At 44.4% G+C, this 22,085-nt stretch overlaps 1 protein-coding gene across 2 annotated transcripts in view; it reads right to left on the reverse strand.

Moving 5' to 3' along the window:
- ITPK1 (inositol-tetrakisphosphate 1-kinase) overlaps positions 1 to 10,811 on the reverse strand; it is a 161,840-nt gene extending 151,029 nt beyond the window's left edge. The window contains exons 1-2 of one of the 2 annotated variants that reach the window (XM_072864021.1): positions 10,650 to 10,811; positions 10,097 to 10,297 (exon numbers count right to left, since the gene is read on the reverse strand). In XM_072864021.1, coding sequence (XP_072720122.1) covers positions 10,097 to 10,191 — 95 coding nt within the window. In that variant the 5' untranslated portion in view covers positions 10,192 to 10,297; positions 10,650 to 10,811. Of the gene's footprint in view, positions 1 to 10,096; positions 10,298 to 10,649 lie in introns of those variants that run through there. The other variant, XM_072864022.1, reaches the window with a different exon arrangement.
- Positions 10,812 to 22,085: the final 11,274 nt, after the last annotated feature.

Here is a 22,085-nt window from a genome sequence, read left to right on the forward strand (position 1 = left end):
GTGGCTATTAAACACAGTACCATGGACACAACTGCTGCTACCGGAGTCTGTAAACCAGTGACTGACAGAAGGCGAGAGGGTCTGCCAAGGAGAAGGTGAGCACATTTGCGCTGTGCCTCATACTTTCTCTAAGCATCTGCTACAACCGTCACTCAGGTCCTGGCTGGCCGGGTTCAGGTCTGTTTGGCTGGCCTCATGTTCTTCAGCTGGCCTGTCACCCAAAACACCTCCGAGCAGTTAGGGCCTCTGCTACGAAACAAAACATACTGATCAACTTGTGCGGGAGTAACCTCGCCATTACCCTCTCACCCTTCAAATGGCAACAAGGAGAGCCCATACTGGCTGCACCGGTACCAGACTCCAGTGACAGCAGGCAGAGAGGGCTGGATCCTCAGCCTGTAAAATCTCCTGAACTGAGACAAGTTTTTGTAATACAAAGGAACAGCATGTTCCTGAACAAAGAAGCATCTACACACAGCTTTATGACATGCAGATAGAGCTAAAGAGCAACAGTTAGCAGTATTTACATTCATCTCTGTGGTTTGTTTTTTAACTACAAGGAAATAATCAAGATTCTCATTGAAACACACGTTTAAGAAATAACATATCGGATCAGGTTTAAGTGGTCACTGCTGGACTCACTAAAACATAGCATATTGCTGAAAGAGGTAGTTGTTTCATAGCCCACCTATACAATTGATTACACTTTCCATCCTTGTAGTGAAACCAGGCTGACAAGATAAGGAATAAGCCTAGTCATTACACCAGTTCTTGTAACCATGGAAGTCATTTTGGAGCGGCAGGGAGAAAGGACTGCAGCGCTGTGGCTGCTGATGGGGCAGGCGTGGCATGTCACAAGTGGACCTTCATGATATCATTTCCTTCCAGCGCCATTAATCACCACAGACATCACTTGTTCTATCAGCTATTAACCAGTTGCCCCAACACGCAGATAACTTTATCAAGGTTAGGCAATGAGAGTCATTACTAAGCACTATAACATGCAGTGCCAAAGGCCTTGTTTCACAGAATCCTCTGAACTATTTCCTTCTGCTGTAAGAAAACACATTACTACTACATGTACTTATCCATACCTAACACTGGGGGAAAAGTTCCAGAAAGTAGAAAAAGTCACCAGCACTTTAAAAAACACGATTTCAGAAAAGGAGAACTATGTTGCTTTTGGCCAAAACATTCAACTCCGACCAGGTCTTTTAAATCACTGATTTTTAGCCCATTAGCACTCTTCAAGGAGGGGCACACTCCCTCAACATGCACACACGTTTGTGGTGTGGTCTGACAGGACAAACATGGGCCTTCAGAACAATGGCCAGGAGCATCCCAGCCTCGCAGCTCAAGACTTACTATTTTGCCTTTTGCTACAGACATGTCTCATTCAAGTATTTTTCGTCCTTTGCCAGCAGTACCATGGAGAATTCAGTTTCAAGAGGCAATGCCTCAGGACCCAGACCAAACATGCAGAACCAATGTGTTACAGAGGGAAAGGTCTGAAGATGGTTTGTTGACAAGGAGGAAGAAAAGCCTATGAGGAGTGTGATGAAAAGTGAAAACAAGCCTGTTTTTCTGAGGAGGAAGGACCGACTTCAAATTCTTCCAAGCAAGCATGACTCTGCAGTATATGACAAGACAAAGCTAGACGCATTATAAATCTTCACTAACTGGCATCCAAGGGGAGAAGATTAAACAGCTTAACATGAACTGACCCTGCTTACAAGTTCTGGGCCTGGCTCTGACACTTACCTTCCTAAAAGTGCCGTTAGATCTAGAAACGTAACTTTCTCCACTTTACAGATCAGACCCCTGGGAGCCCTCAGGGTGACCTCAATGAGCACACACCCTCTGGCTGCGGGAAAGAGCAGACTTCTGCTTTGGTTCCCAATTCACAGGTATTATTTGACAGAATTTGTACGAGTGGCAATCACACCTCAGACAAAATAGCCCAAGCACTGCGGCTGGGAGGAAAAAGAACTACAACTAAGGACCTTTTACTTGGAACTAAAGGACACTCCCGCCTCAATGACACTCAGTCATTTTGAAAGCCATTCTTGAAGTATGTAGTTGTCCTCCAAATAGGAATTCTCTTTGCAGAGAGAGAGAAAAAAAAAAGTAACTAGTATTTGTGTAGTATTTGGACAGTATGGAAGTATCAGCAGTTTCCTCCTTGATCATATAAAGGGCATAACTCCTTCTGAGGAGAGTTAAATTCCATCAGTACAAAACAAACCATTGTTTTGAGGACTGAACACTGAACTCGAAAATGAGAAAAAAGATAACCAGACAGAAGAGGGTTTGTTCCACAGCACTATGACACAGATGTGCCTAGCACAGGTGCTTATTTTATCTATTATCACACTTATTTTAGTGTGTTTCACATGCTCTGCTTCCTTGTTTCCTTGGAACATGTTCAAGAATGTCACCTCACCAAAAAGCGTCAACTGTTGATGAGATGAATAGCACATTATCTGGCCAATATCATGAGATACACTGTCAATCAGTGCTTCCCAGGTGCAGTACATTAAGGCAGAGCAAACACTTTCCATCATCTCTGACACCCCTCTCAGGTTGAGCCTATATATTCAGAAAAGCTGCACACATTTAGACTGTGTGCCTAAACTTCCCAAGTCATGACTCCTGAATTAGTAAAGGGATTTCAAACTACTTAATGTACACAAAGAACTGATTCTCAGGCACCTCTGCGCTATTACGGATTGGACCAAACCAGAGACAGCAGAGAGGTCAACATCTCTGCCTTGAAACAGGACCACAGGCCCACGTCATTCCCAGCATGTTTGCCCAAACTGGTCTTAGAAGTCTCAAGCAACGAATTCTACTGCCTACCTAGACAATCACAGTATCTTTTCCACTTACCTATCATCCCTCCTTCTTGGCACAATTGAAGCTCACTACTTTTTGTTCTACCTACAATGGAAGTGCAGAATACATTGGGGGGAGGAGGGGGTGTTGGGTTTTTTTTCCTACAACAGCTTTTTACAGTGTCTGAAGATCCATACCCAGCCTCCTCTTTTTTATGTTGAATAACACAGTACAATACACTGTATTTTCAAGATCTCTGATCCTTCTCACTACTCTCTTCTGGGTACTTTCCAGCTGATCTGCCTTTTCCTTGAAATGCCGTGCCCCAAACCAAAGGCAGTAGGTGAGGCTACTGCAGCAGCAGCCTTATCAGTGCTGTGCAGAATGGAGGCATTACTTCATGTGCCTTGCAGGCTGTGTTTCAACTTATGTACCCCAAGATGACATTTGCCTTTTTTTTTTTTTTGGCAACAATTTGTATTCAGCCTATGATCTGCAAAAGAATGCAGATCTTTCTCTGAAGACCTGCCACCCGCCCAAGCTTATTATTGTTCCTTGCTGCATATCAGTTCAAACAGGTTGTTGTAAAGGGATGTACCATAAGGAGGATGCAAACTTCCTGAACCTAAGGTAAATGATTGATAGATCACAAAACAGAGTCGCTATGAAAGAGTGATTGTTACAGTCACTTCTGTTGCTGAGCGGCTGCGCTCCACGTTCCCATGAAATGGTTCTGCAAGCATAATGCAGTAAGGTTTTTGTGAGAAGGATGCCTACCAATAAGTGCTCTCAGAGATTAAGAAAAGGCACGTACATCCAGTTCTTCTGGGATGTAGTCTTCTTGACAGACTACTGGAAGAAGGAGCAGGAACCCAGAACTTTTCCTCCAAGAAATACATATTTTTTTGCTACTACCTTCAACACTTTTTCATGGCTTAGTATAATTTCTACCATTAGGCTAGTTGTAAGCTTTTGTTAGAGCTGATGTCAAAGAAACTTACCCACCCATCTGGCCCCCAGTTAATTCTCATGATATAGTATTTCAGACTAACACAAGCAACAATGGGAGCTATTGATCAACACACATACATTTTATTTTTATGGCTTTTAAGGCTGTAAAAGCTAACTGGCACAAGCCAGGCATTTAACAAAAGTAGTATTTAGGGGTTTTTGTGGGGAATTGGGGTTAAAGAAAATCCCCTGAGTTCTTCCTGGAAAAAATATGCAATATACTTCAGGGCCTGCTATATAAAGAAACAGATTAATTTAATACCCTCAAACCAGCATTATTCTTAAATCTATCTTAAAACTCATGTTTAGGTTCTTGTGCACAGGCCATGGCACACAAGAAACCACAAATAAAGTTTAGAAGAGAAAAAGAGAGCCATACAGTTCTACAGCACTGACAGTGTTTACCATTTTATGGTAGATTTACTAAACAGAGTAGCTTCTCATATGGGCTAAAAGAAGGCTTAGCTTTCTATCACAGAAACGAAATGGGCAGAAGTTGAAGAATCAATTTAGCTTAAAGAAAAAAAACAAGCAAGTTCAAGTCACACAGAAATTTAAATTAGGCATACTAATATTTTGGATAGAAAAAAATCATTGGTTGCTATGTTCAGCAGATTGATCTGGTACCAGCATCAAACAGCTTCATCATAACTCAATCAAAAAACCCCAAAAAACAAACCAACCCACCACAGTGACCTGTCATACCCAGTCTTCAGTACAGGTGACGTGCTCTAACAGAAGCTACACATCCAAATAAAAGTACATCCCCTTGCATAAAACCAAACCTGAGACCTGCTGAACTGATCAGATAGCAATTCAAGAACATGGTCTCAAGTTTCAGAACAGTCTTCAGCAGTGAGTAGCACCTGGGAATCCAAACCAGATCAAGAAGCTTTAGCTTCCTGTGTGTCAATGAATGCTATTAGTTTATCATGGATGATCTTCCAAGGAGGGAAGACAATTTGGCTTGCTCACTGAAAATCAAGACAACTGGGTCTTACTAGAAGGCATTCTTGATTACCTCACTTCCATTTTCTTCTTCTGTGGGCAGAATTGGATTTTCTCAGAATGTCTATAATTTCCTGAGAACTTTTTCCTCCCAGATGCTCACCCTGCTTTTATGAAAAAACACAGCACAATAAAATCTGACCATAAATAATCTGGACATTAAGATGTACAAGCACAGTTCTTCTGTCTGTCGAACTGCAGGATTTATCATGACATGGATTACATCTTCAGGCAACTCTTCAACTCCTTTGCTATTCATTTTCTACACGCTATGAAGAGGAAATTCTGACTCATTATGTATATAGCCACACAGAAAAGTTACCACATTACCATGCAAACTTACAAGTTGCACATGTGAATGCTTTTGCCCAAAATAACCAAGAAGTAGCTTATCATTCAGAATGGGGTGACTTTAAATTATCTCCTCTCAGATGAAGCGTATTTCACTTCACCTCATCTCACTGTAACTTATTCACGTTGCCATAACCTTACTGGCTCACATCTCCGTGGCTCCCAGAAGAGATTATATTAACGGATGACATGCAGAACAACTACCAAGGAAAGAGAGGCTTTTACAGAGCAAACAGCCATTTTTAAATGGCTGCACTTCACTAATCTGAACTGGTGCCAAACACACACAACTTATTTTCTGAGCAGATATATGCATTTTTCTGGACTACCACCACCACTCCTCATATGGCATGAACAGAAGTCTTTTTATTCACAACGTCCAGAGAGACCTGGCAGTACACCTATGCATATTTTACAAAAGGATAATCTGGGTATCCAAGAGTCTTTACCACTGCCTGCAGTTCACACCACAGCTCTGTCATCTCTGTACTGGAATGGGGCATCTCCATTTCCCTAACCTTGTATTAGTGCTCATGCACCTGAATGGTGACAACCATTCCAAGGTCAATGTGATGAGCGGGGAACTGATTGGATTGAGAGTCTTTGCCAACTGCATAACCAGTAAACCCAGCTTGAGATAGAGGACGAGACCAAGCAACTAGAGGAAGGAGGAACTGTTCCTTTCAGCAGTGACAGGGACACATGGTAATGTCAGAACTACACACTTACATCACAGGCTCCTAAATTCTCAGTTAGGAGTCCCTAGAAACCTTGTCTTACTTTTTAGCAGGCTATAGATACTCTATATTTTTCCAATAGCCAGGTACCTAAAGCTCTAAAACTGTGCCATCACCTTGGGGGAGATGAACGTAAAGGCTCACATGGAAGTCTACTTGAGATGCACAAACCAGACATTTGCACACTGCAGTCCCATAAGGGGCCCAAGTCAGGGAACTGCAGCTGCAGCATATATGCTAACATGCAGATAATACCGAGTTCAACACAAAGCATGGTGACCTAGCAGTTTCACTCAAAAGCACAGGACAACTTGGCAGCAGTAGCTTATTAAATTGCCTCCTGACTAATAAATTCACTGAGGAGATGAGAAGCCTGTACCGAATGCCCTGTTCCACACAGAAGAGCTCAATCCCACATCACAACTCAAATAGGAATGCCCTCTTATCAGCAAGGCTGAGACAGAGACTCTCTTCTCCCCACTGAAACTGTACTGATGCACAGAAAGGAACATAAAAGTCTCATTCCACTGACAGCTTATGTAGAAAGGAGTTGCTGGGTGGAATGGAAAATTGCTGTGGGAAGAAGAGACCAGAACTGAGGATGGACCTCATCCCAAAGGAATGCTCCCGCCATGGTGCTACAGACATAGCACGGAGGATGGCTATCCTGGCACTGGAGAGGGAGCTCACATTCCTGTGTATACAAAGTGGCAGGTTAAGCCAGAGGATTGGAGCAAGCCTGGCTCATCTTCAGGTTCAGTCTCCCCTGGGGGCACCAGCTGCAGACTTGAAACTGGGCTTCCCACTTGCCAGGCAAGTGCTCTATCCTCCAGTTCAACAGCTCTCAAGGTGCTATCCAGGAACCACTGATCCTCTGCAACAGGCCTGTGAAACCACACTGCCTTTTTGCTCACCACACCACTCAGAAGCCTGAAAGAGATGTAGAAGCATTAAGGGATGCAGTGGGCTGTAACCCAACAATTTGGGAACCGCTGGTCTGGGCTATAAATGTGGAAGTAGGTATCGCCACAGACACTGTTTTCATCTCCTTGGGCTACACCTGGAAAGCACAGCCAAGACTGTTATGCTCTACAAAGAATACAGCTCAGGTAGGACGTATCTAGCATGTCACAGTGAGGACCAAAAGCGCAAGTGAGCTCAAAGGCCTCTGATACAAGGAAGATTACCTTGTGGATACGGAGCTTAGGCAAAAGCCCCAAGATGCTGTGTTCAGGCAGGACAGCTGCCGTGCTAGTCACATGCGTTACCAGAACTTTACATAATCAAGTAAAAATTTTAAGAAAATAAGGCAGGTGCCTATAAGTGCTCCAGTAACAGAACTGGAAGAATTCAGATGCCACAATTTAACAGGGAAACCTATTGAAACCCAGCAGTGTAAGCTGCACTTTAAAGATGGATACAAACATGAGGAAAGTATTTAAGGTTTCTGTCCAGTCTTTGTGTAGCAGAAACCTGAAGGCAGGCCTGCCTATGCCCCAAAACAGCACCTTAACTGCTGGTCCATTTGCACTGGCTCATGTCTCATTTCAGCTAGGACAACGTAACAACATTTCAGCTTAGAGGTGCTGCTGGAGACAAAACCTGGAGCCACTCTTAAGAAAGTGGTTCAGCATTTGGACTATCTCTCAGAGGATGGTTCAAACAGATTTTGAAATGGCTGCCCACAATCCCTTTAGGACACCAGTGTCTTGCAGCAGAAGTGGCTGCGCTGGCAGACTGCAAAGAAATGAAGATTCTTCTCATCCTAACAATACTAACGATTTAAACCCAGCATGCTTCAGGAGTTCATCAGGAGGCTTCTCTTACTCTCCTGGATTATATAACTGCTTCATCGCAAACCCGTACAAACAAAACTGAACTTTGTAGCCATCCAGAAAGTATATCCCTAGGCAACAGTCAAATAAATTCCAAGTAACAGTCACCATAAAGTACATAGAGTAGACAGACAGACACATAGTCCACTCTAACGCATGAATCACTGTATAAGAATGAGTATGCTTGCCTTATTTCCTACCATATGCAATATTTCTGATAAGATGTATGTTGGGCTTGGCACCACTTTTTCTACAGCAACAAAAGCTTAAAAACACACAAGTAATCAAGTAGATATTATGTATAAAATACTTGAAATCTTTGCCTAAATTAATGCAGCCTCCCACTGGTGTCAAGGGAAGTAACCAGGAAGAAAAACAGAGCATCCAAGACATCCGTGCAGCTTGCTTCAGTGACCGTACTGATCTTTAAACCAAACACCTAACTCCACTTCTATAGAAAGGCTAGTATTAAATGCTTTTAAAAATACCAAAGCATGACTAAATAGACATATCTATCCAATGTCTGTAAATACTATACAAAGTAAGCTTAGCCTGTACAGATGAGAGAGCCTAATCTTCAACCAAGAAGAAATTAGTAAAGTGTAGCAAGAGAGACACTTTGGGGTCAATTTTCACAGCACTGTGAGGACCTAAAACTATTAATAAATTTGTACAGTACACAAAGAAATTGTAGATCCATGTTACGTAACACAAGTGTAAGGAGTTTTTCTGAAGTAGAGAAAAATTAAGTGAAGAAGCTAGTCAAAAAGAGAAACAAGGACAGTGGAGGGCAGAAAGTCAGTTTTAGAGATTCCTAAACATAAGAATGTACAGCACATAATACCAACCACAAATTACTACAAAAAGCTTTTTATGTATTTTCTGAGATTCCCCTTAGTTTCTGGGCACAAAAACCAGCCTATACCAAACTTCAAGGTCCTAAAAATTACATTTTTCTTATGCTTATTAGAAGAGATTAAAGTGTATTTTTGAGTGTCACAAAAACTAACCGAAAAATCTCTTAGGCAAGGTCAAAGCTTAGAATTATTCATCCAGAAGTACTTTGTTTGGAGAATCACATGAAATTTAAAAAGACATTAAACCAGAATGTGTGGCCTTTTCTATACTTTTAAAAAACTGGTAAGTTTTGCTGAAGTTTGACAGAGAAGATAGAGAATGCCAAGAACACAAGCTGATGTGAAAGCTTCTGTCACTTTCTCAAAATAGTCTTCTGTTTCTTCTGCCTCCTTCATCTTTACAGAAAGGAGCAAGTGCTGCCAGCAGAAATTTCACAGGGATTGGTGTTTTTAGCATGACATGCTTTAATAAAGTGTATTTGAAGTCTCGTAAAATATATTCTGCAAAGTCTGAACAGAGTTCACAGAAACCAGAACACAGGTTACTTAGAATATCTTCAATTATCAAAATCAATTTCATATACTTGTTATAAACTTGCTATTAGAACGAAATAAATAAGAAAAAGCTGTTATTCGATATCAGAAGCTGTAATGCATGTGTCACAAGACGTCAGACCCACATGGAGTTTACATTTCCAATTAAATAATAAAATTGTGTAATATACTGCATATATTATCCTCTAAGCTATTCAGATAAGCCTAATTACAGCTTACCGAACTAACCTTTACCTCTAGGAGTGTGGAAAATACATGGAGTTATACTACCTTCAGACATCTCATTCATGTCTCAGATGAATACAAGCTCACTCAGGGGTTCATATACCCTAATTTTATGTGTTTTCACACGACTTGAAGGAAAGTTATTCCCAGTCATTTGACTCTTCCTAATAATAACTCGGCTTCAGCTCCAAATCTTAGCGAGGTCCGTAGAGCACCCAAATTAGACTATTTCACCAGGAATACGAGAGACCGCTTGGGAAGTGGCAGACAGAAATTTACCCGAGTAACAAACCTGGGCTGTGCCGGGCCCTCACACACACACAGAGACGCTGCGCACCGCCCCAGACCGAGTTTGCCGGGAGCGTGCGGCAGCCGCCCAGGTGAGCGGGAGGCAGGAGACCTCAGCCGCGGCCCCGCGGGCACGGAGCGGGGCGCCCGGAGGGGACCGGCTAGCCCTGCCTCCCCCCGGTCCTGGCGGGCAGAGCCGGCCGAGGGGAATCACGCACCGAGCACAAAACGCCCGAGGGCTGGCGCAGGCCACGGCCGAGCCCGGAGCGGCGCGGCCCCGGCCCCGGCCCCAGCCCCATCCCGGGGCCGCCGCCCCCCTCGGCCGCCGCCCGCCCCAACCGCCTCGGCGGCCGCCCCGGCGCTCCCCGCGGCGCGGCGAGGGCCGCCTCCTTACCGGCACAGCTCGGCGAAGGCCTGGAAATTCAGCTTCCTGATCTTCTTCTCGCTCAGCCAGTAGCCCACCCGCTTCCCCTTCAGGAAGGTCTGCATGGTGCCGGCCCGGAGAGGCGGCGGCCGCCCCGCGAGGAGGGGGATCAGCCCGGGACGGCGAGGGCAGCCCGGCTACCGCTCGCACTCGGCGCCTGCGAAGCAACGGCTTTAAGAAAAGAAGAGAAAGGAAAATCAGTCGGTTCCCCGCGGAGGACGCCGGCGCTAGCCCCCACCCGCCCGCTCTGCGCCGCTGAACAACCGAGCCAGGCGCAGCCTCCGCCGCCGGCGGGGAGCGGCGTGCAGCCCCTGGCAGGCCTTGCCCCGCACCGGCAGGCAGCTCACCGAGGAGGGCAGAGAAGGTGCCTCTGCCGGCGGGGAAGCCGCTGCCCCCGCCAGCCCGCCCGCCCGCTGCCAGCCCCGGAGCGGCCAGCCAAGCAAGCGTGCCGCTGCTGCCCGCCGAGCGGCACCCGCCGCAGCGCCCCGCGCCCCTCTCCCAGGCCGCCTCCGCCCGCACGGACCCCGCTGCCGGCTCGCCTCCGTGCCCGCCCGCTGCTGCTGCTGCTGCGCGGCCGCGGTGCTGCTGCAGCCGCTCAGCTCCCCATTTGCCCGCTATTCGCAGCCGCCTCCACTTCCTCCTCCTCCTCCAGCTCGTCCCCTCCTCTCCCCGCTCCCAGCCCACAGCACAGGGGCGGGCGAGTGGGTGGGCGAGCGACGACAGGACACACCCGCCGCCCCGCGGCCCCGCTCGCACCGAGGGGGCCCCGCCCGCCCGCGCCGCGGGCACGGGCACGGGCACGGGCACGGGCACGACGCCCGCCGCACCGCCGCCAGCAGGGGGCGGCCGGGGTCGCGCCGCCACGTTAAAGAGACAGCGCCCTTCTCTCGAGCTGGCCCGGCTGGCGGAGGGCTGTGCCTGCGCGGCCCCTGCCCCGCCGCCCGGCCCCGCTGAGGGCACCGCGCTCGGGCCGGGCTCGGTCTGGGGCGGGCGTTTGTGCCGCCCTCACCGCTCTCCCCTACTTGCTCGGCCCGCCGCAGCCTGCTGCCGGCACGGCGGGAGGTATCCTCCGGCCCCTCGCGGAGCCGCTACCGGGGCGGAGGGCCCAGGGCCTGCCCGCCGAGCCGAGCCGTGCTCCCGTGAGGGAAGGCCTGCGCCGCCCCGATGCCTTGCCCAGAAAGCGGCTGCCTAGAGAAGGGAAAAAAAGCGGGCTCGGCTGTCTGCATTAAAATGCGCCCGGCTTTATATTTAAACGGTTCCAGGCGACAGCGGGTGGCAACTCTCGGGCTCCCCCGGCGGCGCCGCGGGGGAAACCCCAGGGGTCCGGCGGGGGAGAGCACGGGCACGGGTACGGGTACGGGTCGTGCCTCCCATGGGCAAACCCCTCCTGAAAGGGCTCGGTGCGCCGTGCTCGGCCTCGGCCCGGGCCCGAGCGCCTGTGCCCCCCCGGCCCGGTTCGCTGTGCTGCCGGGCCGCGCCGGGCGCCGGACGCATGCCGGCGCAGCCCCCGCCGTGCTCCCTGGGGCATCGGGGCCGGAGGCGTCCGGTGCGCTCCGGGAGCGAGGCCCGTCGATAAGCCATGTAATTTTGGTTTCCAAAGGAAGAATGCCGTATACAGCTACTTATATTTCCTATTAGACCTACTAAAAACGGTTATTCAGTATGAAGGTGTGCATCTTTCACAGAAAAAAGATTCCAGTAGATATGAGTTTTCACTGCAAAACCAAGTATCTTCCTTCTTCCAGCATTTGGCAAGTATCTGTAAAGATTTAACAGAAGTTTCAGTAACAGCTATTTCTTATTTAACTTTTTTTGCAGGAGGCAGGAGAAGGCAGGCAATCGCCGGCATGAGCTGGCATTCTAATTTTTGGGTTGTGCATTCCTAAATACCAAGGCAGCTGTTCTGTGCTTCATTTCAGAGCAAGAATGTTTTGGTCTGAATTACTGTGGTATCTCACAGCACAAGTATAATTTTCCCATCTTTGTTTCTCCTCCTCATCTGAAATGAGTATCATCCAGCTTGAACGTTTTTCTCTCTCTCTTTGCGAATGGAAAGCATAGCTTTTATAATAATTATGCCTTTCACAGAGCAGTTGGCAGTACCTCATCATCCTGAACTGAGATGCAGATGATGCTCCTGCGATGATGCTTTCTGTGAACCAGGCTTGGAGCCCTGCACAGCTGAAACTGCTCAGCGAGTTCTGCTGACTCACAGTGCCACAACAAATGCGGTTTAATAACTTCAGCAGCGTATTGGAAAAGCGGTAGAAGCATCCATTCAAAGGGAAGAAGGGGGAAAGCCTGGAAAGCCAGGAAAGAGATACGGAGGGATCATTGACCTAGGGAGTAGGTAGAGACCATTTTACATTCCTGTCGTTATTTACACGAACAGTGAAGTCATCCTAAACTAAGAGTATACTGGAAAGTAGGCAGGGAGTGGAATCACCTGCACACAGCTCATACAGATGCTTTTTGAAAATGTATGTAATAGTACTTTTTCTCCATTTGTGGCGGCTTTGAGGAATAAATGTTTATTTTTCTCCTTCATCTTAAATTATTTGCCACTGACATGTTACAACCTTTATTTTTGAGAGCACTTTTTATCTTAATCATATTCACACATTTTTGCACAGTTCATTAATTAACATAATTAGTAGATGTATTTTGATAGCATGATTCTTGCTGCAGAATGTTTCACTGATATTTAAACATTTCAGAGAAGCATGGTAACTTCAGGAAAATTTGTAACTCAAAAAGGTCCAAATACAAGACTTTATTAAACATTATCAAAATTCAGTAAGAATCCTAAAACAAATAGATTTGGGTTTCCTGTTTTGCAGTGTTTCATTTTGCTAATATCAGTGCTTTATTTCAGCTATCATTTCACTGGACTTATCTTAGACTTTATTAAAATTTGCATCAGTATATTAAGCTCAAAATTTATATTTGTATCAGAATGGAATACAAATGTATTTAAACATTACATTATTGAAGCCATCTTCCTAAATGATTTCTTTCTGAATGTTTTTTCTTTAAGAAACGTCACCATTTCAGACCAATCTAAACCACAGTCTGCAGAGACAGAAAGATTTATGAACTTCTTTCCAGATATGGGAGAGCAGGTTCTCAGAGGTGTTGAACATTCTTGGCTCCTGTGGAAATGAAGTGCAGGAGCTACAAAGGAGGAATTTGCTTTGCTCCAATATAGACAAACTTGAGCCACATGTATCAGAGACCAGATTCAATCTTAGGAAGAAGAAAGCTGGTAAATGCCTTCATTTTAAACTGCCTTTTTTTTTAATCTTAACCCTTGAACAATTTCAGATGTGGGAACTATATTTCATCTGGTGTGCCACTGTACTGCATTTTGCTGCACAATGTTGCTAAATAAATTACAATCCTCTGTTTACATTGCAGAGCCAGTTCAGGCAATGCCAGACCTGTGACCACACGAAGCCCCAGGGTAATGTTTACCCAATTCCTGATCAGGAGCAAGTTGACTATTCCTGTAACTTTCTGTGGCCCAATGCTGTAAGCTGCAACTCATGAGCTGCTTCATGCTAATTAAGGGGGTGAGGGGTTGATTAAGATCTTGAGCCCTCTGGCAATCAGAACTATCTTCATCTTAGCTTCAGCTACAGGTCAAAGCACGTTTCCCTTGTTTAGCTGGAACCTCTCACACCTTGTCTTCTAACCCTTTCAACAAATACAGGGGCTCAGACAAGGCTGGACACTTGCAATGTGGCACAAGTTAGTGAAATTCCATGGGAATTCATTTTAGACTAAGATGAGGCATCTCCATTCACTTCATTAGTTATCAAAGTATATGTTCTCAATGAATTATTAAGAGCAATTTTCTCAGCACCTGGCAAAAGTCATGATAGGATCTTTTGCAATGAGTGGAAAGAAGAAGGTGAAGTGATTTTCACTGCCTGTAGGTTAAGCTTTTTACATTTTATTTTTATTTTTTATTATTGCAGGACAGATGTTACTCTGCTGCAGATGGGCAGGAGGAAGGGCTGAGCCTTCCTTATCAGGACAGGTCTCCCCTTTCTCCAGTTGGTCAAACTGCCAAGTCAGATCACGTGCTAACATGGCACTGTTGGAATGAGAAAATACCCTGCATGTGCTGCACTGCAGCTTCTTCTCAGCTTTGAGAGGCTCAAAGAAGAGTCCTGGTGCTGTACAGAATCTGGGGCTGGTCATCACCAGTGAGGCAGCTGGAAAGAAATGTATGAGAAGCATGGTGGCCTACCATTTCCTCAGGTCTCTGCTATATCTACAACTGATTCATTACTGCAAGATTCATAAAAAGGCCAGATAGGACTTATTTTCACAGTGGTTCACTAGAGGATGTGTGTGAGTGAAGCCGAGCTTCTCCAGTTTATGGTTGTTTTTTGCCTAACTTCTGGCAAAACACATTATAATCTCAGCTACTGTCTGGAAACTTTTCTGGATGTACTCTGGACAAGCAGCTTTTAAATGATAAAACAGTGAAAGTTAGTACTCAGGGATGAAAGCTTATTTCTGACTTCTGTGTTCAAAATCACAAAGGTGAACTAGGCAAGGGCCACACTTCAGTCAGCCACTGCAGGGTTCCTGTGCTGGCTCATGGGAAGGAGGCCCCTCCAGTGGCTGAGTCAGCCCAACTCCATTTCTCTGAATAACCCGTTGCCTGTAGAGACTGCACAGGAGGATTGGCCTCACTAGCTGAAATCAAACTGTCATTTCACAGTCAACTAAATCAGGCATTGCTGTTCAGAGAAGCAGTCCCTCCAAAAACTGCCACTTGTTTTCACCTTCTGCCTTGCCTTCCTTTACAACAGCCCAGGCACTCATGTGGCTGTGCGTGAACAGGATCGCAGAGCTAGGAACTGAGCTGGACTAAAACTCAGAAAGTTGGTAACAGTATTTTAATCTTAACTCAAACCAATTCCCCAGTCTGGATCACCATCCTTCTTCCTACCTGTTTATAGTGGCACAAGGCAGAAGGCTGGAAGAAGGAGGCCAGGTAGAGAAAGGACTAAGCTGCCTCTTTTGGTGGCAATCCCACTTTACAGCAGCACCAGAGGAGGGTGAAAGCATGGTGTTCACCCGTGTGAGTACTCCCTTACTCACCTAACAACCTATGCAGTTTATACTGCAGTATTTTGATTTTATAAAGAAAAGAAAGATTAGTGAGGACTGGCTGACTCATCAGTATTTCTGAGATCTTGTAGAGAGCAGAAGGAGGAATTCAGCCAGAAGGGCTCAAAAACCTTCCAAAAGAGGGTAACGATGCCTGGCAGATGACCAGATCCATATGGGCCAATGCAGTGCCATTCAGGGATTCCTGAGCTAACTTTCACCAGCCCCAGCAGAGCACTGCTTAGATTGCTACCTGTTAACACTAGTAGCAGAGTAAACTCTTATGTTCCAGTCATAAAAACAGGATAACTATGGGGTTTTTTGAAACTGCAAGGAAACCACCATTATGAGAAGATATGTCGTACTTCATGTACAGCTCAAAAGTTTGGCTATCCTGAGCTCTGATGAATGTACATGCTGCAGGAAAGTAAGAAAGGGTCTGGCTGCCAAGTTTGCTCGCTTGGCTTGTAGCACTTTGGGTGCAGACTCTGTATAAGCTCCTAAGCCAAGGAAAGCATATCATCAGTGAACAAACAATTTAAAACCACAAAAAACATGTGGCCAAGATGCAAAAGATGAAGAAGTCCTGTGCCAGTATAATTATCTCAGTAGGAGTAGATTTTTTAAACTGAATTATGTTTGTTAGTCAAATCCCAAGCGTGGATACACACTGCGCTGCTATACATTGCTGTAGCTCTCTTGCCTTCTATTATGGGAATAAGCTACACGGAAATAATACTCATGCAAACTCTTTCATTACAGACACATGGAGAGATTTACTTACCTGATTGCTTCAGCATAGTTAAAGTGATTCAAACTATGTGTGCAAGTTAAGTCCTGAAAGACTGTTCTCTGAAGAATTTGGATGACCTGACAGCACATTAGGTTTGGACTGAGACTTGGATAAGGATTAGGCTGGACTGAGGTTTGCTCTACCTACAGTTTCATGCTAACAGAGTTACTCAGGTTATAGGGTTTTTTTTTTAAATCAGGTAGTTTTAAGTACCAATGACAATTCTGGGAGCATGCTTCCAGCAAAATGAGCCATCTTTCCACAAAAAATCAATCATATATATTTTGTATTGCTAGAATTTATTATTTTTTAAAACAATATAACTGGTCTTAAAATGATGAATGTAAATAAGACTGACATGGACATACAACTCTTACATGTAAAGTGGCCTGCACATACATGAGTCCTACCACTAGTATCCCATATTTTGCTGGCTTACATCTCTCTTTGCCTCTTAAGAACACATTGTTCCAGGTGACCTGAAGCACACGTCCTCATTCCAGTGGTCCTCCACTTCCATGAGTTGTTTGTGGCTATAGTTGAACCTTTTAAACTGCTAAAACTGAGAAAACAGGAAAGATAAAAGTCCGATGTGGCCTGCAGTGCCACACCATCACTTGCACTTTCTTCTCCTGCTTATGCCTCCAAAGATTGAGGACCCTCTTCCTGTTTTGTTTAAATGCTTCCTTAGAGTTCACTAAAAGTTCACAGGCCACAAGTCTCAGAAAACCATTGTGCTTTCTGATTCTGCATGGTCACATCAGGAGACACTGGCTTTTTTTCCTGCCTGGGAAGCACAGCAATTTTCATCTTTTCATAAGCTACCACAATGTGTAGATTCACAAGTGCAAAAATAATAGATGCAGAAAAGCATTTCCAAAGCCCATGCCACTATTCCAAAACCAACTAACTGTGGCATATTAAAGAAAAAAAACAAAACCAATCCAATAGTATCTCCAGCATGAGCATGTTGTAGGACAGACCTCATTTTGGCTGTGACACACTCACAGAGTGAACTCATGCTTCATCAGCAAGGTTTAGAAATGTTTTTTGAAACAACCCCAATCGTAACCAAAAGGAGCTTCCCCTGCTCAGCCAAGAGTTCTTTAGGACATGCCATAGCTATCCTGAAGTTAACTAAAGATGCTACCGGGAGATAATCTGGGGACACAGCTGGGAAAGCCCTGCTATGAGTTAGGTGCTGTTCCTTTTGTGCTTGCAAACTTTCATACTTAGGAATCAGTGGTGCACTGACTTGACTCCTATTTACTACTGTACTGGAGGCAGGAATAGTACCTGTCTTGCTCCACCAGTCATCCCCGTCCTTGGCTTTTTCCCACTCAGAGTGCATTTTGAAACGTTATCCAATCTCAATACTCAATGAACAAAACAGGCTTTTTTTCTTCTTGCTAAAATACCAATCTCGTATCCAAAGATTAAACTATGCACATACATCTCCTCCACATTACCAACATTCTCTGTCCTGCAACATCCCATTTCTACCTCCTACTACATGCAGCCCTGCTGAAGGAAGAGGAAGGTCATGTAGAGACAAATTGCAAACTCAGGAGACAAGCAAGTTACAGAAAACAGGAGATAATCAGCAGTAGTGTAAAAAGGAAAACAAAAAAACAAACCAAAAAAAGCTGGAATAATCAACTGAGCCCACAATTTGGTTATAGCTCTGAGTTTTTACTAGATGCTCAGGCTTAAGTGAGATATATAGCTCATTTAAGATCACAAACTTTCAGACATTTTAAATTGCCTAGATCCTGTAAGACACTTGCAGTTGCATGGATGATAAATTCCACTAACACTTGTTTGTTGTACCACCATGCTATTAAACTTATCTCACATACTCACTGCCTGTCAGTCTGTAAATAAAACCAAGGCAACAAGAACATCAGAATGTGAGACATGTTATAATGCCATAGCGTCATTATGGAGCTGCCTGGACAGGTAGTGCTTCCCAATCATTTTTCTGACAGCTCAAGGGATGCTTCCCCAGACAGGATGACTGCAAATATTCCTAGTGGCTCTGTGCATCTCTGAACAGGCCACTTCTGTGCCTCACGTTCATATACCTCATATACCAGAGCAGCCTTTAGAGTTGAACATACAATTCCTATGCTGCCCTTTGGGATTTTCCCTTCTCTCAGAGCTTCCTGGGGAAAAAAAAGAAGAGGAAAAAAAGGACTGTTAGTGGCTGAACTGATGAAGCCTGCTTGCCTTGTGCCTCTGTCTTCTGGTGTGACCTCTGAAGAAAGCTTTTTGCATGGAGTTAACTTTGTAATAACCCATGCCTATGAAGATTCCCACTGTTTGATAAGGGGTGAGCTCACATTGCACCTTTTCCCTCCATCAGGACACAATTTCCATTATGCAACTGCCAACTGTCCCAACACATATAGGAGTTCAATGTCTTAAAGAGGTCTATCCTTCTATGTAATTTTTTTGAAATTGTGCAACAAATCCAGGTACGTACACACTCCCTTATTTATTTATTTATTTGGGAAAACAATCTAAACAAATCAGATGGGGGGCAGGTTAGAAGAATGCCCTTCTTTAACCCTCAGCACTTTGTGTAGTGGTTATTTCTGCACCATTTGAACCAAGCCTATGAAGTGGGATTCTGGTTCAACATGGAAGCCTGACAGGAGAAAACAGAGAGGGAGAGAAGCACCCTAAAACAGAGGAAAGAACTCATGCCACCATTTAGACCGAGGAGGCCTCAGGACATGGCAAGGAGCTGTCATAAAAGTGTTTCAGCCACTAGGCAAAGAAGAGGCCTTGTGGCAAAGAGTACCAGACATTGTGCCGAGGCAGACAAGCTTTCCAAAGAACACAGCTGCTTTTTGTTCACACTCAGTGTTCTAGCTAAAGCCGGCCTTGTACTATCTTTTGGTATTGTCAGATCAATAATGGGTTTGCATTGCTTGAAAGTTGCACTCTTGAAAATAAATTCAGTTGGGCACAATTCTCCCTAATAGCATAATAATCCTAATAATATACATTCATAAATGCATATACCTTTTATGTCATGGGGCTTATTTAAGTTATCGTTGTTCACTGGGTAACATAGCTTCTTGCCCCACAATCCTGCTCTGCAACCCTGGATCCCTGATGAACAGGAAATTTTAGTACAGGCAGGCATCTTGTCTGTCAAAAAGTCAAAATAACTTGAAAGTCTTGAAGGCTCTGCTACCGAGCCTTCACTAAAATGCTCTCCCTTATTTTCATGTACAAAGTGCAAAGCACAGCAACATTTCTAGCACACAGTAAATCTTCCTCAGAAACCTCCATCCTTGTTATCATACCTCCACCATTTTTTAAATCTCACGAACACATGCTGGAGTCATTTTATAGCTACTTGGACTAAAGAGTTCTCTCTAGAAAGTGGTTTCATAAGCCAGAGAAGTAGAAGTTAGCCCAGATGTCTTGAGGGTAAAATTGATAATGGCTTCAGGTGAAATTTTGGCTACTCTGCAATAAAGCAAGAAGCTGCCAGAGGGATTGACCACAATTTGTAGGACCTCTTCTGAAGACGATGAGGCCTGGATCGGGGTGGGGGAGAATGAGATATAATAGGCAGGTGGGTCTTGTCAAAGGATCTCACCTACTCAATTTTGAAGGAATTCAAAGATGAATTCTTCTTTGTTAATAATCTCCACTTGTTATCGATGACAATAGCCCCAAAGGACTGGTTTACCATCCCTCTGTTCTCCACACAGCTGAGGAAAGGAGAGCTTCCAGGTGTCATGGACTTTTCTACAGTGACAAAACTCTCATGTTGCTGGCTAACATTGGTGCTTTGGGGGTCACATTTGTGCAGATTTCCAGAGAAGTGGCACCTACACCTTATGTTCTGCTGTCCTTTCTGATCCTCCCAGGTTAGTGTGGCTGTTCTCACCCCCCACTCCAGTGCTGGCTGACCAAGTCTCTAACATTTTCACTGTGTGAAACCACTCCAGAAAAGTATCAGGCTGCCTGATTTTACTTTCATCCTCCACCTCTATGGTGGTTATCAAGCTAAAGACTTGCTACTACTTGGGAGGCTGTTTTGCCAGAGCATTTATCAGTAGCACTTTGAAAATGTGCAATAACCTGAGAATTAGACTGTCTGGCTAGTGAAAAAGGGGTAAGCGATGGAACAGAAGATGAAAAATCCTGAAATTGTAACCTCTGCTTCAACACCCAAATTACGATAGGTTTTAGTTTGTATCACAATCCATTGCAACAACATCATTAATGCACTGAATTTGCTGGTGAAACACTTCAGCTGGTGACACTTACCCAGAACACTATGAACATATTGCAAACAAGCTCTGCACTATGTGGAGGCATCATTTTGCAAGGGAGGTACTGTAAGTCCTATTACACAAAGCAGTGTAGAAACACCCATTCAGTGAGACATTAAGTGAGGATAGGTACTTTTTCATGTGGAAAAGGTGTTGGTTTGGATGCACTCAAACTTGTTATAGTCTCATACCAGCATATTTCTTTACCGTCTAAGTACCTCCATATTGTCATGATTATGTCTACATTCTGTTGGTGAAAGGCAAACAGAACATACATTTGTGTGGAAAAGCGGACATATCGCCTCTGTAAGAACGCCAACAAATGTGGTAATAAGTGTGCTAAGATGGAAACATTTAAATATTCACCTGGAACTTTATGACAGAGCATGATGTAGGCATTACTGCCTGAAATTTCATTTCATATAGGTATGATAAGAGCCGCAGCTTACAAACTGCACCGTAAGGAACAAACATGTAATACCTTTTGTTTTAAAGATTTGCAAATACTGCTTAATGCACTTTTGTTAAATGAAATGCAAAGACTCGCTTACTAACAAATTAATGAATTTCTCCTTTTGAGAGTAACCATCAACTGCTGTTAATGTCTTCATTGAAATACCTGAGTCATTCTGGGTCTCTGTGCTGATTTCTGGTACAGGCCTCTAGCATGGACTTCAGAAAAAGTCAAATTCAGGTAAAGGGCTAGGTGAGTACTTAAAAACTTCACAACTACAGTGAACTGGCTTTTATCTTCCACTAAAGTCCGTAACAACAGGAGCCCTCCATACAGAAGAGGATGAAGATTTACTTCCAGTTGATGAAATTTATATGAAAGCCCCATCCAGATACTGGCCTTTCAGTTGAGCTGACAGCTCTCAGTATGCACTTGAAAGAATAAGGAGGTGTTCTCCGAGTCTGACACTAGGATTAACCATCAGGTACTTCTGTCATTCAGCCTACCTCTGACAATGACTTTCCATTGCCCTGGCCAAGTCTGTTATTCATCCAGACCTAGATTTTCTTTCTGTAGGGACTATGAAGGAATACTGAAGAGACCAAAAAACAGGAGAACTGTAAGGGATACCTGCTGTATCAGGCAGGCAGCTCAACAAGCAACTGAAACATGGAGTTTATTACTAGAAGAGCATAAGCTATCAGTTTTGGTTAGACTAAATAAATACCATCAATAAATGGGACTGACTGTATGACATTTTGAGGCACCAGTCACTCTCAAGTGCCCAACACAATCCTTTCCATTATCTACAAGCAAAACCTAAATTGTGGGGTTCAAGAATAAGCAAAGAATACACAGAACAGTTCTGAAAATAAAACCACATAAGATTATGGTTGAGAGACAAACCAGTGTGCAAAATCTTCAAGTAATAAAATGTTACAAAGTGGCTGAATACTAGGTGATTGAAGTATTCTACAGAATGAGAAATAATAAAGCTTTTAACAACAGAATGAATTTAGGTGGTAGAAAAAAGGAAGATATTGATGCTTCTGTAAGAAAGTGGGAGTTCTGGTTTTTTATAATGTATGCAAACATTTCTGTGACTAAGAACCTATCAACCCTCACATTCTATGGATGGATGTCTTACACGTATGCCTCTTGCAGTACATTTTAGAAGTTGGTAACTATGTGCTAATTCCTAAGCTCTAACAGGACACAGGGAAGAGGCTTCTAAAAGAAGACAGACACACACATACACAAACACTTTTTTAATTTTTTTAAATGAGA

The sequence above is a fragment of the Ciconia boyciana genome, chromosome 6 (assembly GCF_034638445.1).
Source record: "Ciconia boyciana chromosome 6, ASM3463844v1, whole genome shotgun sequence".
NCBI lineage: Eukaryota > Metazoa > Chordata > Aves > Ciconiiformes > Ciconiidae > Ciconia > Ciconia boyciana.